The following is a 20,176-nucleotide window of genomic DNA, read 5'->3' on the forward strand; positions in this document are numbered from 1 at the left end:
TCGAAGGAGAGTACTCAGAGTGTTTCTTATAAATTACAAAAGAAAAAAAGAGAAATCGTTGAACGGAGGTACATACATCGAAGTAACATACTAAACGTAACAAAAATGGTGAAATCTGTACATTGGAAAGTAGATGCGCGTGAAGATGCATTTTGATTTTCGTACTTCAGCTCGGGTTCGCTCGTATGACGATGATTATGAATTCATGAGTTGCTCAAGGACGACTGCCATATCCACTTCATTAGCTCGACAACTCTCTTGAGTTTATTCTATCATCTTGAACAGCACGCAGGAGAATATCATACCAAAGAACTGTAAACAATGAAAATAACCAGGCGTTAAAAGAAAAAAAAATATTTTCACTCTTTCAACTTGAATTTGTAATTAAACTCAATTAATCAAAATGAGTTAGTTGATAATGCAGCAATCAATCAAAGAGAAAAGAATAATTTTCCAATGATATCGCTCGCAACGATCGTGCATAAAATGAAAAGTGTTCAATTATCGCGTTTCTTAATGAATCTTCACCGTAGCCAGATTCGATTAAAATGCAAATGAAAAAGAGAAAGTCTCACCATCAGACACGCGACGGCAATTCCAGCGCCACCCATGATTGTTGCGTGCTTCTGCATGTAAATCTGCGTTCCATTGATGCAACCGGCCAGATAGGCATTCGAAGGATTCACTGTGTCTGGTCCAGCACTGCAGTTGAATCGCTGCAACAAAGATCGATCGGGCCGAGGTGAGGAAACAATTTCGGGCTTGAGAAAGTCGTTCGAACCGAGTGAAAGCGTGAGAGGTGAAACAACGTTGAGGTCGATTAAGAGATTGCCAAGGAAAGGATGATTTTCTGAACGTAATCGATAGATCGTGACTCTATCAGAACTTGGGATCGTTTGTCAGACTTCCCTGATAGTCTGATTCAAGACAATTATGCTATTAAGTATAATAGAATGGCTTCAGAACAGTCGAGTCCTTTTAATTAAGATTAACTTTATGCATTGAATTATAAAAATATCTAATTTTTCTTATTTCATTTGCAACACCTCCAACTGTCCAAGTATCAATCGTCGATACGAGCAACAGAGCTCTGTTAAACCGGCTGTAGGTATTATCGCTCTTTAATTAATTAATTAAGGAAAAACAAGAAAGTACTTCAGATTTATATGAAAGCAGACATAAATTAGAAGTCTTTAGACCGGACAAATTCCATGAAGGTAATAACGCTAGACGCTATGCATAGACGGGACTAGAGTGTAAATCACTAATTACTCTAATTACGTATGCACGGATTCGCCAAAGGCTACGGCGTATCCGAAGAACGAGCTCGTTAAGGAAATTAATCTTTTACCTGGTTAGGTTGTATTTCGCGACAGCAGCTCTGTGGCACGTTGAGTCCCTGAGTTCCCCAGTCTCTCCAGCCGTGTACACCGCAGCAGTGGAGCTTAAAAAAAAAAAAAGAAACGTGGCAAAGTGTCGGAGTCAGACAGAGAGCTCCTCGAAAATACATAATTAATCGCGTGAAATTTTTCACGATTTCAAGCATTTCTTCTCCGGTACTTACCGTGGTCTGCGTCGTGTCCCAGGCCTCTCTGACAGCCTTACGGGAATCGTAAACTCTCATCGAACTCGTCATCTCTCTTTCGAGGCCCTTCACTAACTTTTCACGGAAAACGTACGCCAGTACTCCCCCAATTAGCATTGTTACGAAGAGAAGAAATACGATGATGAAGTACTGAAATCATTTTTTTCGTTTCAATGTTAATTCGATCATCGGTTTAAGGGCAGTTTGATTTTCCGCGTGAACACGGAGAGTGTTTTACCGTGAGTAGCATGCATTTCACTTCCCGTGATGCACCGATGCAACCGAAGAAAGAGATGATAGCGACGAGTACACCACCGGCCAATAACACGTAGATTGCACCTGTTAGGAGATCGTTACCAACAAGTTCACCTATCCAGGGAACCTTGTCCAACATTGCCCACGATGCTAATCCAACTATCGTAACTCCACCAATCTGCAAATACATTTATTTATTCATTATATAGATTTTTTAAAGATAGTAAAGGCGAACTGTGGATTGGAATACCTGTCATACTACTAATGGGCTTTGTTTAATTGTGCTTGTCATATTATATTTGATATTCTGTTCAATTTAATTTATTATTATTCATGTTCTATCTTAGTTTAATAACTTCATTTTTCTCAAAAGTAACACTGCCTCGTATTACTACCCGATCTTCTATCAGCTCGAATTTGCCATCAATTAGAGAAAATGAAAAAAAAAAAATCAGAAGTTTTGTAAAGTTTATAATATTTATATTTATACAGCTCATTCCGCATGAAATTCCCAAAATTTCTATGTTTATTTCTCAACATCTGAAAATAGAATGGGTATCCCATATTCGCACCCTCTCCTCTACTGCAACTGCAGCACCCTTTAAAAAGGGACTATGAATATTTTGCGGTGTGACGTTTTTAAAATGAGTAAGTTTATATTGTTAAAAATGAAAGAAATGATACTTACGAATATTACGAAGTTGATGAAGAACAAGGAATACTTCATACAGCGTCCACAGCTGTCCATTTCCGTCCCGTAGCCCATTGTTCGTTATGTTTTTGAGCTGCGAACAATAATATTCAGAAAATAAGTTATTTATTGCAAATAAGTATCGATTTGATAAGCCGTTTCGGAAAGAAATTAATTCTTCCCCGAAACGGACTGTACTTAGAAAGTCTTGGAATGTTGTTTTGCAAGTGCAACAGTAATTTCAAGTCCATACAAAGACCGAACGATCGCGTAATCTTCGTCATTGTGATTCCTAAAGGCGAGCAGACGTTAGCTAGTCGGTTTAGTAATTGTTTCCGTGCTGATGTCACGGCAAGCAGAAGACACCTTCATGATTCCATGTTGCTCATGATCGTCCTCAATTTTTTCCTTCCGCCGACCTACATTCTTATTAGCAATTGGTCGTGATTACGCCATTACCGCGTCACTTTTAATTTTTCATATCAATTAATCTTCAATCTCGACGCATCTTTGACCGACGATGCATAGCCATCCCGAAATCTTAATTTTGACGATATTATTATTAAAGGTAATTTAAAAAATAAAATAATATAATTTTTAGTTATTATAGATATATTATAACATTTAGTATAAATATCAATTCAAATTTTCCCGCGTAAACGTTGACAGGGGAACGTTGGGGAAGGGTGGAACCCCGGACCCACCATTTTCCTCATGGAACCCGGATTTTAAACTATGATTTTTCCATGAATTTCCATATAAGATCAACGTGACATTGTTTCAGTGGACCTCGAGACTTTCACAAGTCCTTGCAACAAATCATTTATTCAGTGTCACAATTTTTATCTTCTATGAAGATCTAAGAACACAACCGCTTTTGTCAATTACAGTTTCATAATTCCCCCAAAATTTCAAGATCCTTCGAGGAGAAGGACACAGATCGAGAGATTAAAAAATAGCTTCCATTAAAACAGATCACGCAGATCCTGCCGTTTTATTGCGTGTCGAATGAGTTTCAAGACCATCGCTGTTGATGAGTAACAAACAGCGCGATTGTTGTTCCCTGAATCACCAACGAGCGTTGTTACTCATAACTAGCTGACGGATCTACGTGACGTAAGAATAACGATCGATTCACTTCGTATATCGTGACCATTGAGTGCGATCCTCGCGTTCAGAAGCGAGCATTCAATACTCGCGGGGTGGATTCGCTTTGCACCTGCCAGCCATCATGAACGATGACCTTCGCATAGATGGAGGCGTACCAACTATTGTTACGGGAAGTGGGTCATGACGCACAATTAGGAAACGTAGAATGTCAAAGAAAAACGGGGTAGAAATGTTTGTAAGATTGATCACTTGAATTCTTATTATGAAATAATAATAACTTTGAAAGTAACGCAAGGTGGCACTTAAAAAATATTTGAAAATTAAAGATAGACGTATGTTGGAAAATCAGTGGCCAGAGGTCGCCTCGATTAAGATTAACCAGAGATTAAAGTGATGAACTGTATCTCTTAATGAACCTCGTTTTAATTTTTAAACCGCGATGCCTTCATTTTCGAGGCTCCTTGATCAGACATTATTCAATTGTCTTCGCATTATTCCTCACAATTTTCTTCAACGCGTTTGACCTAGATCGAGAAAAGTCGAACGGCTTCGGCGGGGGTTTTCGTGACAGGAAAAAGAATTATGTTGTTTACGTGGAATAGCAACATCCTGCGCACTCGCAATAGCAGGCAGCAATTTCCGTGTTCGATTCTTATCCTTCCATGGAAACAGTGTTTTCAAATTGTATCACCAATACATCTATTAAATATAATACAAAATTTAAATTTTTATAATAAAAATATATCGATTCGTTATTCTTTTTCCCGCTTTGAACGTTTCAAATTGATGTTTCCATCTACGATTACATCAATACGGAAAGCAATTAGTTGTAACGATAGTGATGCAGGCTTATATCGGTTTTTAAATACCGAAGGAAAATTACACAGGTGAAGACTGGTCGAGCGAGAAACTGCATTCGCTTCACAGTTCGATTCAAAAGATCTTCCTAATAGATTTGCAGAAAACCGGCATGATCTTCGCGGCTGTTCTATTGTTCCATCCGGCAATAATAAAGATGAGTCCATGCAACAAGCGTGAAGATCATGCTATTACGCTTTCGTGTCCCAAACGAAGGTCGTCTACATAATTAACTTGCGTGTTGTTCATTACCCTTGATTACTTCAACTTACATCATAATTAATGCATGTTTATTGTCATAAAAAAATGTATAAGGTTCTCGCGTGACATTGCTTGTACGTGTTCCCGTCTATTGATTTCCTTCGTCACCATGGAGGAGCGTTCTAGTTCTATATCTAACAATAATGGTGACAGAAGTTGACATTTTTCCAAGCTACAGATTTTCACAAAGATAAGTCTTCCGTGTTAGCGTTCAACGACCTTTAATCGTTACGAAATTATCGCGATGGTATTCATACGCGTCGACAGCAATGACCCAGTCGTGTGTTGTACTGGATACCTAGAGTATGACGCATCAAATGCTCTAAAAAATAATCACCGACCCCTATGGTATTAAATTCAACGTTGATATTACGTAATACTATATTTGTAGCGGATACAAATACTGTCCAGCGATGACAAGAAGTCTCGCGGGGCGGCAGAGGGGCAAGAGAGGGTACAACGCACACATCGACTGGCCCCCCAATTTTACACGAGTCTAGTAGATGCGACCGTTTCGACCAATCATACGTCAGCTCCGAAAGTACGCGTGAGCTGTGGTGGGGCGCGACCAATCAGATTGCATTATTCTCGTTGGACTTGCTGCGATCGGTGGACAGTACACCGGTTTTGCAACAAGCTATAGAGGTAATGTTCTGGCAAGACTCGGTCACGCACCGGCATACTGCCTTAAAGACACGTTACACGAGAGAGAAAGTGGCTTCTCCCTTCGCATTAAGTAATCCACGGGCAATGTAAAACGTAAAAATAATAATGCGAGCGGACCTGCACCGCGTGACGTCATTCAGACGCTTCCTTCCTCGTTCTAACAGGTAATGGAGGCACTGGCCAACACAGGGACTTTAATTAGAGCAACGCGGATCCTTTCCTCCTGGTAATTGCGAACGTGTTCAAGCAACTTCACTTATCGATCACTCTCTCGAACCTCGTTACGGCCTTATTACCTTCATCTACTGAAATAACCTGTTTATAATGTTGTCCTCTTTGATGAGTCATTTGTAAAATTTAATAATCGTGCGATATAGTTCTTATCATTTTCGTATTCAAAGTTTCCGCTTAATATCTGCCGCGTGATTCAGAAGTGGCAAATGGCAGCAAAACATATTCGAATTGACATCATCGTTTATACCTGCATCATTGACGCATACCAAGGCGCCCATTTTACGCTGCGCTGCAGTCACGACTTCTCGCGAATCGTTTTCTCCGGAGACGGTAACATTTACCCAAGCGTCGTTTGCTAAATGTCCGTTGAATTATACCGGAAAAACAACTAAAGAATTTACGCTCCGACGTTGAAACATCCTTTCGAAGGTTAAATCAACGATGAGAAAATCGTTAAAAAAACGTTTCTCGTTCTTGCTATAGTGGTCATCAGATGATCGACACTTCAGATTTTATATAATTAAGCAATTAGTAAAAGAAACGAGCAAATAAATTCTTAGCAGGTTGAGAATAATGCTAATAATGAAAAATAACAAACTAAGAGACTTGGAGTGTGCGATCAGACGTGTCTACTTCTACTGTGGCGATTAAAGCGTTAAAATGGCACGTAAAAATGATTGAATTCATGAAATCTAATCAAAGTTAGGTTAAGTATAGCCTGCACGTGACCTTTCATTTGTACCGTAAGGATAAATCGAAATCAATGAACGCGAAAGTGGAAATATTATTTCCTGGCGGCGATACGATCGAACGATACTGAAAGGCACGTTATAACATGAAGAAGTCTGACCTACAAAGGAAAGAAGGGTCGCCAGCTAAGAGGCGAAAAAAAAAACACGATCGAAGAAAAAGCTAAAGGGAGGACTCCTTTCAGTCGGTCGAAAGTTACGTCGAAGCCGAGGTCGTCTGGTTTATACACTCCGTATTATACATACGATCACCGAGCTCGGGTTATGATGCTCCGTATGTCTACGATTACAGACTCTTTCTTCTCGATTTCACTTGTTAACACATTGGCTACTATTGGGGGTCATTGGTGACCGGCATTCGATAACTAGAGGGAAAAGAAAATTAGAGACAAATCACAAGGTGGCGAGTGAAAAAACTTGAAGCTTTCGTTGAGAATGCCGCGAAGTCGGCTGTGATTTTGACGCATATTAATATTAATATTTATTGAATATATTAATAATATCGTCAAGATCTGAGCAAAATGACGGAGAACTTTAACGCGGACCATGACAGCATCCGTGCTAAATTGAAAGCTGCATCAATCATATTTTCAGTAATTGCAATTATTACGTGCCGTACTGCACGCGCCTATATTCACTATAGCGTTAACGGCGCATAAAGGGAAATAGTCGCGACAATCGGATGCTTCGTAACAACATGGATGCTGGAAAATAATTCCTCATCAAGATTTATGGCCGTATACATCTATCCTCTTTTCGTTTTCAGTATAACCTCTGGGTACACATTTTACGATTATCAGTGTGGTGCGCATGCGCGGTCGCAAGCACGCGTTTTTTAAACATCTCGATCAATCGATCGTAATCGAAATCGTATTCGCGCGCGATACGGTCGAAATGATATTCGAACGGGGATTTCTAACCTCGTGGCTATACCGCAACTTCTCGGTTCACTTTCGTAGGCGTCATTTAATCCGTGAATTATCGTTCCAGCACGCTAGATCGCATCTAATTGAACTTCCTTACTGATTCACGTTCGTCAATTGTCGTCCACGGTCCTTTGTCCGCGAAAAAAGCTGAGCACAGCGTTTCCATGTTCAATTCATGAACAACAATCGATTCGTCATCGATGAATTCGCAATCGTATTGAATCTTAAGGCTTCGCCGTGAATAAATAGAACATTTTGAACTGGTTGCAGGTTGTCCGCCCGCTCCAATGTGCGTCGTAGTTCGCGACGACTTGAAAACGCGTACATTAACGAGATACTCAAAGGGTTTCTACTCACATCGTGTCGTATATCAAAGCAGCCTGTTTTGTCGGTAGCGCACGAAAGATAAACAATTTCTTTCGCCGATGAAACGTGACACCGTTTCACGCAGCACGATTTGTAACTGTTGCTTCGCGGGGTGGAAAAAAAATCACTGACCGGGTGGTTTTATCTCACGGTTAACCGGCAAGTAGAAAAATTGGTCGCTTAATTCAGACACGAAGCTGCGGCTCGAGTATCGTAGTGGACACGCGCGATTTCAGGCCGGGTCTGAGTGAAACTGAAATGGTAAAACCTACTCGGCTTCTCTCTTTCGCTCCTCCTTTTCTCTCCCTCTCTCTCCCTTACCGCTTTCCGTGTTGCTCGGTCTCCTTGATTATCTCCCTCTCTTTCTCATATTATTTCTTTCCTCGTCGTTTGCAAACTTCTCCGTCTTTCTCTTTCTCCCCTCTCTCGCTCTACGTTCTTATTCGAATCTCCCTTTTCCACCGCGAGTCATCGTTTACCATCCTATACCTGTGTGTACACAACGCAGTCTTCGCTTCTATGTGCTATGTGTACCCATTGTACGATCCATGGTGAATCCGTCGTCACGAAGGGGAGAGCTACCGAAAGTGGGGTACGTGACGTCTTTGGTCGTTGCGTGTGAAATATATGTATGCACCGAGATACATCTCGTATTCTCGAATCGTGCCACATACCAAATGAAGTACCCTAGTGTTGCTAGATATTACGTACATTGTAGGGAATCGGGTACGGGAGCTAATCCTAGTAAGGCCCTTGTGTCGCCAACTAGTTTTATTTATTTCAATTGGTCGATATTCCCTATATTTTGTGTATCATCTTTCTCTGTCACAGTAGCTACGTGTGATCAAGCACGTTATAATTATAGATATAATTACTATAGCTTGTGTATTTTTTTATTTTATTAATAAAATATGATCCATATGGCATCCAACCCGTTGACACAATATATCATTTATAACATATGTAATAATATAATCATTGTCGATCGAATTCTTACGATCATTGAACATAATTAGCAGAGACTCGAAGGAAGAATACAAATTCTGTCGTAATCGTCTGAATTTTTAACACGTATCTCTTAAATATCTGAACTTCGTGGCCGTAAAATGTGAAATAGCAAACAGGTTTTTTTTTATCGACGATTTCGTAATTCACGTTAATATTTATACGAAATGGTATTGTTTTTATTCTCTTTGGATAATTTAGTTGATGCATGGGAAAGTTAAAAATGATAACTTTATTTCGCCGAAATATGTAATGTTATTGTTGTATTATCTATATCTAGCGTGACGCACCTTTAGCATGATAAGGTTTCATTTAAAATGGGTTTTATACATTGTACGCGGAATTTTAATTAATTTATGATAATCATCATTTTTGGTAGATGAAATTTGTACAAATTGCTGGTACGATGATATGGGTGGGTCTTGGTCTTAATCATGCCTATATGCTTCCGTCATCTCTGAAGTTAGTTTCTGTCTGATCTAATTTCATCGTTTGTTCAAACGGAGCTCCACCCGAGCAATAATCGTCAGCTGAAATTGAACCGATCAGCAGTTAATGACTTTCTTATACCTCGTTACTATAGGGGTTGCCGGTGATAGTGACCTCTGTGAAACTTGTCAGCCATAATTGGTTTACATGACTTATTCGAACATATTTACCTATGATACGAAATAATTTATACAGCCTACATTACTATTTTTAGTATTCTAAAATTGTAATTACAATGAAACTTATATGTGTAGCAGTTTAATTTATGTAGAAATAACGGCTGTGCAATCAATGGAATTTCAAGGATCCGAGGAACGCCACTCTTACAATTCAGTGAAACTTGATTTTAGTACTAAACGCATAAAACCTGACCTATTTTCTGCCCGTGCAATCATTTTACAGTATCATTCTCAAATAACGATGTATTACATTCAATTACTCCAATTAACTACTTGAGTTGTTTTATGAGATTTCTTCTGAAGTTTAATAGTTTCACTTTGCTTATATTAAATGCAATTACTATGTAACTGTATAATATTACATAACTCCTTAAATGTTTCTTCAAGTGTTGAACTTGACTGTACTTCAATTTTGTTGAAATTCATTATTTATGAAATTGTTTTTTTAGGAGCATATATCTTTCAAAAAAGGTTTATAAATGAATGCGATTAAAAAACAATATAAAATTATAACCTTTGTAATCGTTACTTATAACCTTTTAATAAAATTAGCAAATAATCGAGGCTTTACATTTCACACAAGAATATTACGGTGGGTGTTAATTCACTGCTAATGAATAAAGTAATTATATTGTTAAGTTTAAACAACAAACGATGTATCGATAGTGACGTGTTAGTGCACAGCACCGATATATCGATCTTAAAATCACGGTAGAGTAAATGTTCAAGATGGTGGCAGAGAATTGGAGGTTTGATAGGCGCGGTTCCTTTTGTTCGTTACTTGGAAGAAGCAGGTGGCATCAGACCGTATAATAAACGGCGTCAGATACCTGCGAAAATATTCGATTTTCGTTTTACAGCTATCGATTTTTCAAAAATATATTTCTTATCGGTTTACACGTCAGCTGACACATGTTTATGTACAAGTCGAATACATGCATGTAACGTGCATGAAATTTCTCCTAATAAAGTTGGCAAAATAAATCAGTTATTTCGTTGAGAAATCCGACTCAATAAACAAAATTACTGTGGATATTATGGAAAAGTTAAAAGATAAGGGGTGGTGTGTATAGAACCTAATCTATTGTGATGCTTAACAGAACTCTGTAGATTTAAGTATCTCTTTAAATTTGAATATATAAATACTTATGAATATTTGAATTAGGTACATTACAGATCATGGTTATACCGTTGCAAGTGATTCGGAAAATATTACTGATGTACAAAAGATCATTAAGCGATTATTGGATGTAAGTATAATTTATCATATAAATTTTAGTGAATAGAAATGATTATTTCTTTGTTTCCTATGTAGCTTGATTTAAGAGAGATTGGTAGTGGTCAAGGAGATATTAATGAGGGTAATATTGTGTTACAAATACAAAAATTACGTAATGTTGCTGCACCAAAAAGCAATGAGGAATCCCGTGCAGCTCCACGATTGTTGAAATTATTTTTAACGGATGGTAAAAATAATTTTCAAGCTGTAGAAGTTGAACACATTTCATTTTTAAGGTAAGAAACAAATACTTGTATAATTTTTATTTGTGTGATTAACTTAATTATATTTTAGCTTAAATACTCCTCCTGGCACAAAAATATTGCTTGGATCAGGAAGTCCACCTATGTCTCATGGAATTATCTTACTTAAACCATCACAGATAGTACAAGTGCTCGGAGGAAAAGTAACAAGCCTTGTAGAAAAATGGGAACTGAACAAAGTAAGTTAATTAATTTAATTTTAATGTATGTGAAATTAACATTATCTTTTTATAACAGAAATTAGCATTGCATACAAGAGTAAGGTCTACAGAAGAAGGTGGACCACCACCATGGATACCATTTGGCAAAAAGATTATAAAAGTCTCTGAACATGATAAGAATTTCAAAGCTTTAGCAGAGAAAGAAAAAGCTAGTAAAGAAAATGCTGAGTTTGAAGCTCAGCGTAAGGATGCTATAGCAGAAGCTGCTAAACAAGGTAGCAAAAAAGTGTTTGGTGGTGGAAATAAACAGGTACAAATTAACACTTGTTTAGAGCAATCACGATTATTTTACAATTTGTTTAAACTATTATGATTATTTTACAGCTTTTAGATCATAGTGTACAAAAAATTGTAGACCAAGGCTTTTCTATAGAACAAGCAGAATATGCATTGAAAGTCAATCGAAATAATGTTGATAAAGCTTTGAAAAGTTTGCAGAAAGCAGAGAGTAAACAGAGGTATATCTGGTTTCTTTTATTTGAATGCATTCAATATTTACAATCTTCTTAACCTTATAGTTTTAATTATTTTAGTACATTCAAAGAAGTCCGGGAACCACGTGAACCGCGAAATAAACGATTCGAGAAGAAATCTGAGGAAAGCAAACCAAGTAGTGGAAAAATATCCCTTTTTGATTTTCTTGAAGATAAATTACCTTTACAGTCTGAATCTGCAGAAACAAATAATCTATCTCAAAATAGTTATACACAAAATACAGAAAGTAATCACGAGAGAATTGAGTTTAAAAATAATGAAATACAAAGTGGAAAAAGTGGAAGGTATACATTTGCAATAGTAGGATTTTTTGAATAATAATATAATTGAAATAATAACTAAAATCATCTGTTTTAATAGAGCTCAAAAAGGAGGCCGAGGATATCAAGTACCTCCAAGACATTCGGACGAAAATCGGAGCAGTAAAAAATCAAATTTTACCAATACTGTACCTCCCCAATTTTCTCAGTACAATGGAGGAAACCATTCTCAGCAAAATAAACCGCCAAGATTTCAACGAAACCAAGATACTCATAATCATTCTCAACAAGATACTGGAATAAAAACGTATCAAAAATCTCAATCAAATGATTTACGAACTTCCGGTTTACACACGCGTACAGATGGAGTAAATGTAACCAATAGTAATAATTATTATAAAGCTCCGCAAGATCAACAGGGAAAAAATTTTGGTACCAGCAGGAATTATAATCATCATGATCCTGATGCCAGGAATAGGCAAACTTATGATGCTTCTTACGGTAGGCACAATCGAGCGCAAGAAGACGGAACGCATAGGACTTATCCTGCAAGTACAACTGATAAAAATTACAAAAACCAACTGAACAGATTTCAACCGAATGACAATTCTGGTGGCAAAGGAACTATAGGGCCCAACAATCAAAGAGGTCAAAATCAGTATAATAGCAATCAAAATGCGAATATTCCTGTTGGCAGTACCTGGGTTTGGCGAGTAGGTGACAAATGTCTAGCCAAGTACTGGGAAGATAACAGGGTAAAGTAATATATCCATTTATGTGCATGGTAAAACATTATTGTATTTGTTTTAATTAATATTTCTAACATACAGTATTACACCGCAAAAGTAACTGGTGTATCAGACAGGACATGTGTTGTTCAATTCAAAGGATTTGAAAACTATGAAGAAGTGCTACAAGTGGACTGTTTACCTTTAACAAATGATGTACGTAAAGTGAGGTTAATTTTATCACGTATTTAATATTGTGTACATAAGTTAACTATTCTATTTCAATTACACTAGCATCAAGTTGTTCAAGATTACGCGCTAGATCAAAAGCAGTTAGATCAACGATTTAACAACAGGCAACTACGTTATGATCAAACGCAAAATCACATAGCTGGTAAATTAACAAAACTTTTAAAAATAGATGTCTATTCTTTTCGTAAAAGAAATAAGGACCTAAAATTTTTATAGCAGGAATGGAATTTCGTAGAGGTGGAAATGGAGTTGTTCCTGCAAATAAATCTGGTAGTTATAATAAGAAACGTAATCAGCAACGAAGTACACAGCCCATTTATCAACCTCCAGCACAACGATGCCAGAGTTCTATGCCTATGAATACTCCAAATAGTACCTTACTTTAATGTACCATTAAAGTTTTTAGCAAAAGTACTGAACTTCACTAAATTTCTGATTGTAGTTGTGTTATTTTTGATCATTGACCTCATGAAAAAGAATTACATACTTTTTGTGTATGCTGGTTTAAATAATAGGTCAATAGTTTAAGACGCGACATGAATAAGTCCTGTGCCACAAATAATTCATAAATTAAATATGTAATATGTGTATATCCTTTATTTCCTTACATACCGAAAGTGAAACTAATGGCTAAAAACGTTAATGTAAGGTATTTATTATATTACCCAGAACATCAAGATATTTATATTGTAGACTAATTACATACTAATATTAAAAAAATGTGCAACATTTCGATATTTCATCCATTTTCGCTAAAACATTAACATTCAATCCAAATGCATAATGTAAAAATTGTGCTGTATATTATTTGTAATTAATTTGTAATTGTAGATATTTAGAGTAAATTACAGTTGTGAGAAAAAATATGTTTAAATTGATAATTTGTGCCTTGAGAATGAACGCCATCTGCTCTTCGTTAGTATAGTCTGGATGCCGACCTTATAGCATCGTGGGGTGTCAGGGACCCCTTTGCGACGGCACTCCGTGTATGTATGTATATTGACTTGATATACAGGGGTGTTAGGGACCTCGAAGCACCAGCGACTCTTTCTGCATTATCATCCGGGGTATTAGGGACCCCAAAGCGCAGGCGACATTGCATATACCTACATGAAGCTAGCCGGAAGAAATAATAACATTGGCTTATTTTTAATTTTTCTTAGTGTATTTCGTTTGTAAATCGTTTGTGATTGATTGTGAGTCTATTTTTAACGTTTGTGACAAATTAGTTCTTTTGTAGTTAGCAATTTTATTTCAATCATGATGTGAGTCGAAACTTTTTAGTAATTGTTTATAATAAACAGATTTTGTGATAACTGATAACTGTAATTGATTGGAAATCGTTTGTGATTTACAAATATATCATTTTCATTGTTTGTGAGTGAATAATTTCTTAATTATTTATAAGTTTGTTTTATAATAAATAATTGCAGTGCGTATGCGTTACAGATCCAGTCGTACCCATCACTACCTCGAACAAGTGAGTTTCACGATTTGTTCATTATTAGGTCTTATATTTCGCTAGATCCGGTCGTACCCATCACTATCTCGAATAAGTGAGTTTCACGATTTGTTCGGTTTTAGGTCTTATATTTCGCTATTTGCGATGGGGTCCGTGATACCCCTGTGGCATAATATTGGGCTGCAGCGTCGCCGGTACCTCGGGGTCTCAGATACCCCGAATGCCGTAGTGTCGGTAAGCAAAGAGCGTTCTCGGTACTTCGGGGTCCCTGACACCCCGGATGCCAAAAGGTCAATATGCAATCAGTATCACCGGTGCTTCGGGGTCCCTGACACCCCGGTGGCATAATACCGGCATGCAGCGTCACCGATACCTCGGGGTCTCAGATACCCCGAATGCCGTAGTGTCGGTAAGCAAAGAGCATCACCGGTACCTCGGGGTCTCAGACACCCCGAATGGCGTAGTGTCGGTAAGCGAAAAGTGTCATCGGTGCTTTGGGGTCCCTGATATCCCGGATGCCAAAATGTCGGTATGCAAACAGTGTCACCGATGATTCGGGGTTCTTGAGACCTCAAGATGTTGTCATGTCGGTATACAGAGATAGTCACTGGTGCTTCGGGGTCCCTGGCACCCCGGACGCTATATTATTATTATCTAAAGAAAGTCATCGGCGTTTCGGGGTCCTTAATACCCCATTATGATATCAGGTCGGTACGTAGAAGGCGTCATTGGCGCAGCGGGGTCCCTAACACCCCTGGATAATATCAGATCCGTATGAAGAGGGCACAACCAGTATAATTTTTTTCCAGAGTTTATTTAATTTACTTCATTTATTTTTTTTTGCGTAATAAATAAGCTCATCGAAGGGAAATAACATTTGTGATTATATCCCACTTCTGGGTCTCAGCCGAGGACGCCATTTATTTTACTTTTTCCAGTTATTTATATAATTTTATCCCTCATTATAGGCCAAGGCCATCTCAATATCCCTTACATTCCTTACATTCCTGCAACGCTTAAATACTCTTTTTTTTTTTTTGTTTTTTTAACGTGGTGGAAATCTTCAGAAAGACACCTTCAGCCCCCCTGGGGAGGGGGCGGAGGTAGTGTGGGATTTTTACCCACTGAAACCACCACGGTGGCCTGCACTAGGTCGGTAGGGAGGGTCTTTTGACCCTCCGCCATGTGCCACACTCCGCCAATATCGGGGGCCACACCCGATGCCGGTACTCCTTGGACCGCGTGCAGTGAAAACCGGGGCCCCAGCCCCGAACCCCTACGGAATTCCTTTACATCTCTTCATCCCTTACATCCCTACATTCTTTTCATCCCTACATTCCTTACATCGCTTCATCCCTTACATCCCTACATTCTTTTCATCCCTACATTCCTTTCATCTCTACATTCTTTTCATCCCTATATTCCTTACATCTCTGCATCCCTTATAATAAATATGTTATAAAGACTGCTTCGAGTAAAAGTAAGTAAAGGTAAGTTTTTTTTCAAAATTCTCGCGAAATTCTCGAAAAATAGCGCCCCCTAGCAGCAAAAATTGGAACTAAAATTTCGATGTCGCATCAGCGCGCTCTGGTGGCAAAAAAAGGAACTAAAGCTTGCTCGATTTCTGGCCCTCCAGCGGCAAAAATGTGAACTAAAATTTCGATGTCGAATCAGCGCCCTCTGGTAGCGAAAAAAGGAACTAAAGCTTGCTCGCTTTCTGGCCCTCTGGCGGCAAAAATGCGAACTAAAATTTCGATGCCGAATCAGCGCCCTCTGGTGGCGAAAAAAGGAACTAAAGCTTGCTTGATTTTTGGCCCTCTAGCGGCAAAAATGTGAACTAAAACTTCGATGTCGTGTTAGCGCCCTCTGGTGGCGAAAAAAGGAACTAAATTTGTATAAAATCGCAGGCCTTATAGCCGCAAAAATTTCAACTCAATTTCAGGGAGGTACTGGGATGTATGGAATGCAGGAATATAAGTGATACAAGGATGTAAAGGATACAGGCTTGTAAGGGGTGCAGGGATGTAAGGGATGTTGGGATATAAAGAAGGCAGGAATGTGAGGAATGCAGAGATATAGGGGATGTAGATATGTGAGGAATGCAGGGATGTAAGGGAAGCAGAGATGTAAGGGATGAAGAGATGTAATGAATGTAGGGATGAAGAGATGTAAGGAATATAGAGATGGAAAGAATGTATGGATATAAGAGATGAAGCGATGTAAGGAATGTAGGGCTGAAGAGATTGTAGGGATAAGAAGAATGTAGGGATGCAAAGAATGTAGGGATGAAAAGAATCTTGGGATGAAAAGAATGCAAGGATGTAAGACGAATCATCCTGCTATGTCTGAGACCCCGTAGTGAAAACAATGCATGTCTAGTCTGGTTCATGGTTGGATCTGTAGTCACTGCCACCTATCATGATACAAGATATATTAAAATTTATATATGGCGGTCGCGCCATGTCATTTATATTTACAAAATTTATTGATATATTTCCTAAATATATTTCATTTCCATCGAATTTCATGTATTAGAAAAGTGCTATTTATTGACCGTGGTGAGTGAAACTATTTTACTATTTTGTCACCTCGGTATTGGAAATGCCACCGCTATCGGGAGGTTTCGGTGAACAAATAGAGGTTAGCTTTTTGAATTTATACGCTTGTTTCATTGATACATTCCATTAATTACTTCTAATTTTAGGATTATGAGGTATTAAATTTACTTGGAAAAGGCGGCTTTGCTAGTGTCTATCGAGCGAAATGTCTTCGCAGCGGCATGGAAGTGGCGATCAAGATGGTAATTTAAATTTATAGGTTAACAAGTGACGCGTCATTCAAAATTGAATTTAAAAAATAATTCTAGATCGACAAGAAATTGATGCAAGCTGCTGGGATGGTGGGTAGAGTACGTCAAGAAGTCGCAATACATTCAAGACTAAAGCATCCAGCAGTACTTGAATTGTATACATTCTTTGAGGATGCTAATTATGTTTATTTGGTATTAGAGCTGTGTCATAATGGAGAGCTTCAACGTTTTCTTAAACTACAGGGTTCTCGTTCATTACCCGAAGAGCAAGGTATGATTCTAAACCAAGTTATACTTTCAATTATTTTATAAGTTTACAGATATTTCATGAGGTTTCATTGTTATAGCTGCTCGTATAATTAGACAAGTAGTGCAAGGATTGTTATATTTGCATTCACACCAAATACTGCATAGAGATATGTCCTTGTCTAATTTGCTCTTAAGTAGAGATATGCAAGTGGTAAGGGAAACTATATATTATAGCTTTCTAATTTGATTGAATTGAGAATATTAAGTACAATTGAGTATTAATTTATAGAAAATAGCAGATTTTGGTTTGGCTACTCAATTGACAAGGCCTGATGAGAAACACTTAACGATGTGCGGTACTCCTAATTATATATCGCCCGAGGTTTGTTAAGTAATTTTTTAAAATAGTTTATATAGGAAAAAAGTGCAGGCACTTCCAAAATATTCGTTCATGTATTCTTGTAGATAGCAACGAGATCATCGCATGGTTTAGAAGCAGATGTATGGAGTTTAGGGTGTATGCTATATACTTTATTAGTTGGCAAACCACCATTTGATACAGACGCTGTTAAAAGTACGTTGACACGTGTTGTGATGGCTGATTATGTAATGCCAGCTCATTTATCAGATAATGCTAAGGATCTTATTGATAAATTGTTAAAGAAAAATCCAAAAGATAGAATTCGCTTACGCGATATTCCGAAACATCCGTTTATAACTAATTTAGAAAGAAATAAATTACATAGTGTGAGTAATATCTGTATAAATATAAATTAAACATAATTTTACTCTTAAATTATATTAAATGTTTATATTAATAGGAGAAAAATGGTATGAGTAAAGGGCTATTCGGGGATGGTATGCTTGATTCAGGAGTTGGAAGAACTTTGTCTTCCTACGGGAGACCGAGAATGCGTTCTAAATCGGAAGAAAGAACGTCAACGATGCCGATGATGTCCAACGGTCTAGGACCAATGTTTAGTGCAAGAAGCGAAGCTTTATCTGAACCTATTACAAAAACAAATTTATACAAAGTAAATTGCATCGATTACCGCGCAAAAGAAAATTCGATGTTAGCTGGGATACCACCACCTCCTCAAAGTAGGGTATGTTCGCAGAATGAGCATTATAGCAATTGTGATGTATATGAGGAGATTGAAAAACAGAAGAATGATAAATATAAAAGAAAGGAGAAAGCTGAGAACTGTTTTGAAAATACCGAAGATGGGGGAAAATTGCAAGTTCCACCTTTGTGTTCAGAAAGACTACAACCTACTAGGCATAGAACAAAAAATGCGATCCTTACTATTTTAGATAACGGAGAAGTGTGCATTGAATTTATCAAACGTCGAAATGGCGTGGTATGTATAAAGTTAAATAAAAACCAGAGATCATTGTAATGTGATTGTTATATTACAGGAAAAAATAAGCGAAGTATGCCGTATATCGAGTGACGGTTTAAGAGTTATCCTTTATAAACCCATCGTTTCAACGGAAGTGGGTAATCAACCACCTCCATTACCATCTCGTGGTGCAGATAGTATTTATTCCTATGAAAATTTACCTATACGTCATCATAGGAAATATGTATACGCTTCGCGTTTTATTAAACTTGTGAGAGCTAAAACACCAAAACTAACGCTGTACACGCAACGATCAAAATGTCTTTTCATGGAAAATGGACCACATCCTGATTGTGAAGTTCACTTCTATAATGGAGTGAAGGTATATAAATAAGTATTTCAAATATTGAACAAATGAAAATGTTGATAATTACTGCAGGTTGTGCGTGTTGATGGTAATGTTAAAATAACTGAGAGAAGCGATGGTTCTACTTATACAGAAAGTGAATTTCCATCACATTATGATGAATATTATGAACATTATTCAGAGTGCTATCAACGTTGCTTGTTGCTGGAGTCTACTTTAACATCTCTAGAAGCGGCAACGGGACATACTTGTTTTCCCGTAATAATTGGACGTAGGCCTAGCACGGCCTTAAATGATTCTCCTTGTTCGCAAGGAAAAGAAAATGTTTCGCAGACCACGAACAGCACACCCGTGGTATGTAACGAAGAATATGTATATGTATGTAAATTTCTTGAAAAGTATAATCTATGTATTTGTCTGGTGTTTCAGATGCCATCTTTTGATGCCAGTTCTGTTATTTCGACAGTAGCGTCACGGTCACGAAAACTAAATTCCATAAGAAATTTAAATAATACTAATAAGATAGCGATTCCGGGTATAGGTACGGCGACACAACTATCATCCGGAGATATTCGCGTTGATTATAAGGATGGTACTGCTTTAACTGTAAGTAAGATCAAAAATTGTAATCAAATCTATACTAGTTTTGTTTTAATCAAATTCAATTGTTATCCTTAGGTAAGTCCTCAAACCTATGGTGGGGGTATAGTTTATGAGAGCAACAATGGTATGGTTACAAGATATAATCAACATTATCAACAAAATTCGGAAGTACCACATATTGTTAAAGAAAAATTACGTCACCTCCCAGTAGTTATTAAATACATAGTTCAACCGAAGCATAAAAATATCCGGTAGTTGTAAATGTATATTTAGAGAATTGAATATTTTGTATAGAATATAGATTTAGAGTAGTATAATTATATATAAGTACATTATTTTTATAGATTTATAAAGTATATTATATTTCCCCATTATAAAATAACAGATTTTTTAAGAATAATAAAAAATATATATTTTAATATTTTTTATGTGTTGGTTAATCCTTCCTTTTAATAATGCGGAAACATGCTA

At 37.4% G+C, this 20,176-nt stretch overlaps 3 protein-coding genes across 8 annotated transcripts in view; 2 read left to right on the forward strand and 1 right to left on the reverse strand.

Moving 5' to 3' along the window:
* Positions 1 to 13,665, forward strand: part of Tdrd3 (Tudor domain containing 3) — a 35,231-nt gene extending 21,566 nt beyond the window's left edge. The window contains exons 1-11 of one of the 5 annotated variants that reach the window (XM_034315801.2): positions 8,172 to 8,293; positions 10,540 to 10,624; positions 10,690 to 10,889; positions 10,948 to 11,095; positions 11,154 to 11,387; positions 11,462 to 11,595; positions 11,671 to 11,916; positions 11,993 to 12,647; positions 12,723 to 12,836; positions 12,915 to 13,014; positions 13,089 to 13,663. In XM_034315801.2, coding sequence (XP_034171692.2) covers positions 8,250 to 8,293; positions 10,540 to 10,624; positions 10,690 to 10,889; positions 10,948 to 11,095; positions 11,154 to 11,387; positions 11,462 to 11,595; positions 11,671 to 11,916; positions 11,993 to 12,647; positions 12,723 to 12,836; positions 12,915 to 13,014; positions 13,089 to 13,258 — 2,130 coding nt within the window. In that variant the 5' untranslated portion in view covers positions 8,172 to 8,249 and the 3' untranslated portion in view covers positions 13,259 to 13,663. Of the gene's footprint in view, positions 1 to 8,171; positions 8,294 to 10,074; positions 10,438 to 10,539; positions 10,625 to 10,689; positions 10,890 to 10,947; positions 11,096 to 11,153; positions 11,388 to 11,461; positions 11,596 to 11,670; positions 11,917 to 11,992; positions 12,648 to 12,722; positions 12,837 to 12,914; positions 13,015 to 13,088 lie in introns of those variants that run through there. The other 4 variants (XM_034315802.2, XM_076692554.1, XM_034315800.2 and 1 more) reach the window with 4 other exon arrangements.
* Positions 23 to 7,968, reverse strand: Tsp74F (Tetraspanin 74F). Of its 2 annotated transcripts, none has more exons than XM_034315803.2 (7): positions 7,693 to 7,968; positions 2,529 to 2,625; positions 1,824 to 2,018; positions 1,565 to 1,735; positions 1,352 to 1,444; positions 576 to 716; positions 23 to 312 (listed from the first exon to the last, which is right to left on the reverse strand). In XM_034315803.2, exons 2-7 carry the CDS (start codon positions 2,604 to 2,606, stop codon positions 265 to 267), a joined length of 726 nt encoding a protein of 241 aa, XP_034171694.1. In that variant the 5' UTR covers positions 2,607 to 2,625; positions 7,693 to 7,968; the 3' UTR covers positions 23 to 264. The 2 variants fall into 2 exon arrangements, with proteins under 2 accessions (XP_034171694.1, XP_076548674.1); XM_076692559.1 differs by lacking the exon at positions 7,693 to 7,968 and adding an exon at positions 7,330 to 7,577.
* A 3,093-nt stretch (positions 13,666 to 16,758) lies between the features above and the next one.
* Positions 16,759 to 20,092, forward strand: SAK (polo like kinase SAK). Its single transcript, XM_034340566.2, has 11 exons — positions 16,759 to 16,974; positions 17,039 to 17,134; positions 17,201 to 17,414; positions 17,491 to 17,603; positions 17,682 to 17,774; positions 17,858 to 18,139; positions 18,214 to 18,753; positions 18,812 to 19,117; positions 19,175 to 19,456; positions 19,532 to 19,708; positions 19,781 to 20,092. Exons 1-11 carry the CDS (start codon positions 16,936 to 16,938, stop codon positions 19,958 to 19,960), a joined length of 2,322 nt encoding a protein of 773 aa, XP_034196457.2. The 5' UTR covers positions 16,759 to 16,935; the 3' UTR covers positions 19,961 to 20,092.
* Positions 20,093 to 20,176: the final 84 nt, after the last annotated feature.

The sequence above is a fragment of the Osmia lignaria genome, chromosome 15 (assembly GCF_051020975.1).
Source record: "Osmia lignaria lignaria isolate PbOS001 chromosome 15, iyOsmLign1, whole genome shotgun sequence".
NCBI lineage: Eukaryota > Metazoa > Arthropoda > Insecta > Hymenoptera > Megachilidae > Osmia > Osmia lignaria.

Coding starts and splice junctions, on each gene's coding strand:
- SAK (XM_034340566.2), top strand. CDS start 16,936: ATGCCACCGCTATCGGGAGGTTTCGGTGAACAAATAGAG. Junction 17,135..17,200: donor TGGAAGTGGCGATCAAGATG/GTAATTTAAATT, acceptor AAATAATTCTAG/ATCGACAAGAAATTGATGCA. Junction 19,457..19,531: donor CCACGAACAGCACACCCGTG/GTATGTAACGAA, acceptor CTGGTGTTTCAG/ATGCCATCTTTTGATGCCAG.
- Tsp74F (XM_034315803.2), bottom strand. CDS start 2,606: ATGGGCTACGGGACGGAAATGGACAGCTGTGGACGCTGTATGAAGTAT. Junction 2,019..2,528: donor TCATCAACTTCGTAATATTC/GTAAGTATCATT, acceptor ATGTATTTGCAG/ATTGGTGGAGTTACGATAGT. Junction 717..1,351: donor GCGAAATACAACCTAACCAG/GTAAAAGATTAA, acceptor TCTTTGTTGCAG/CGATTCAACTGCAGTGCTGG.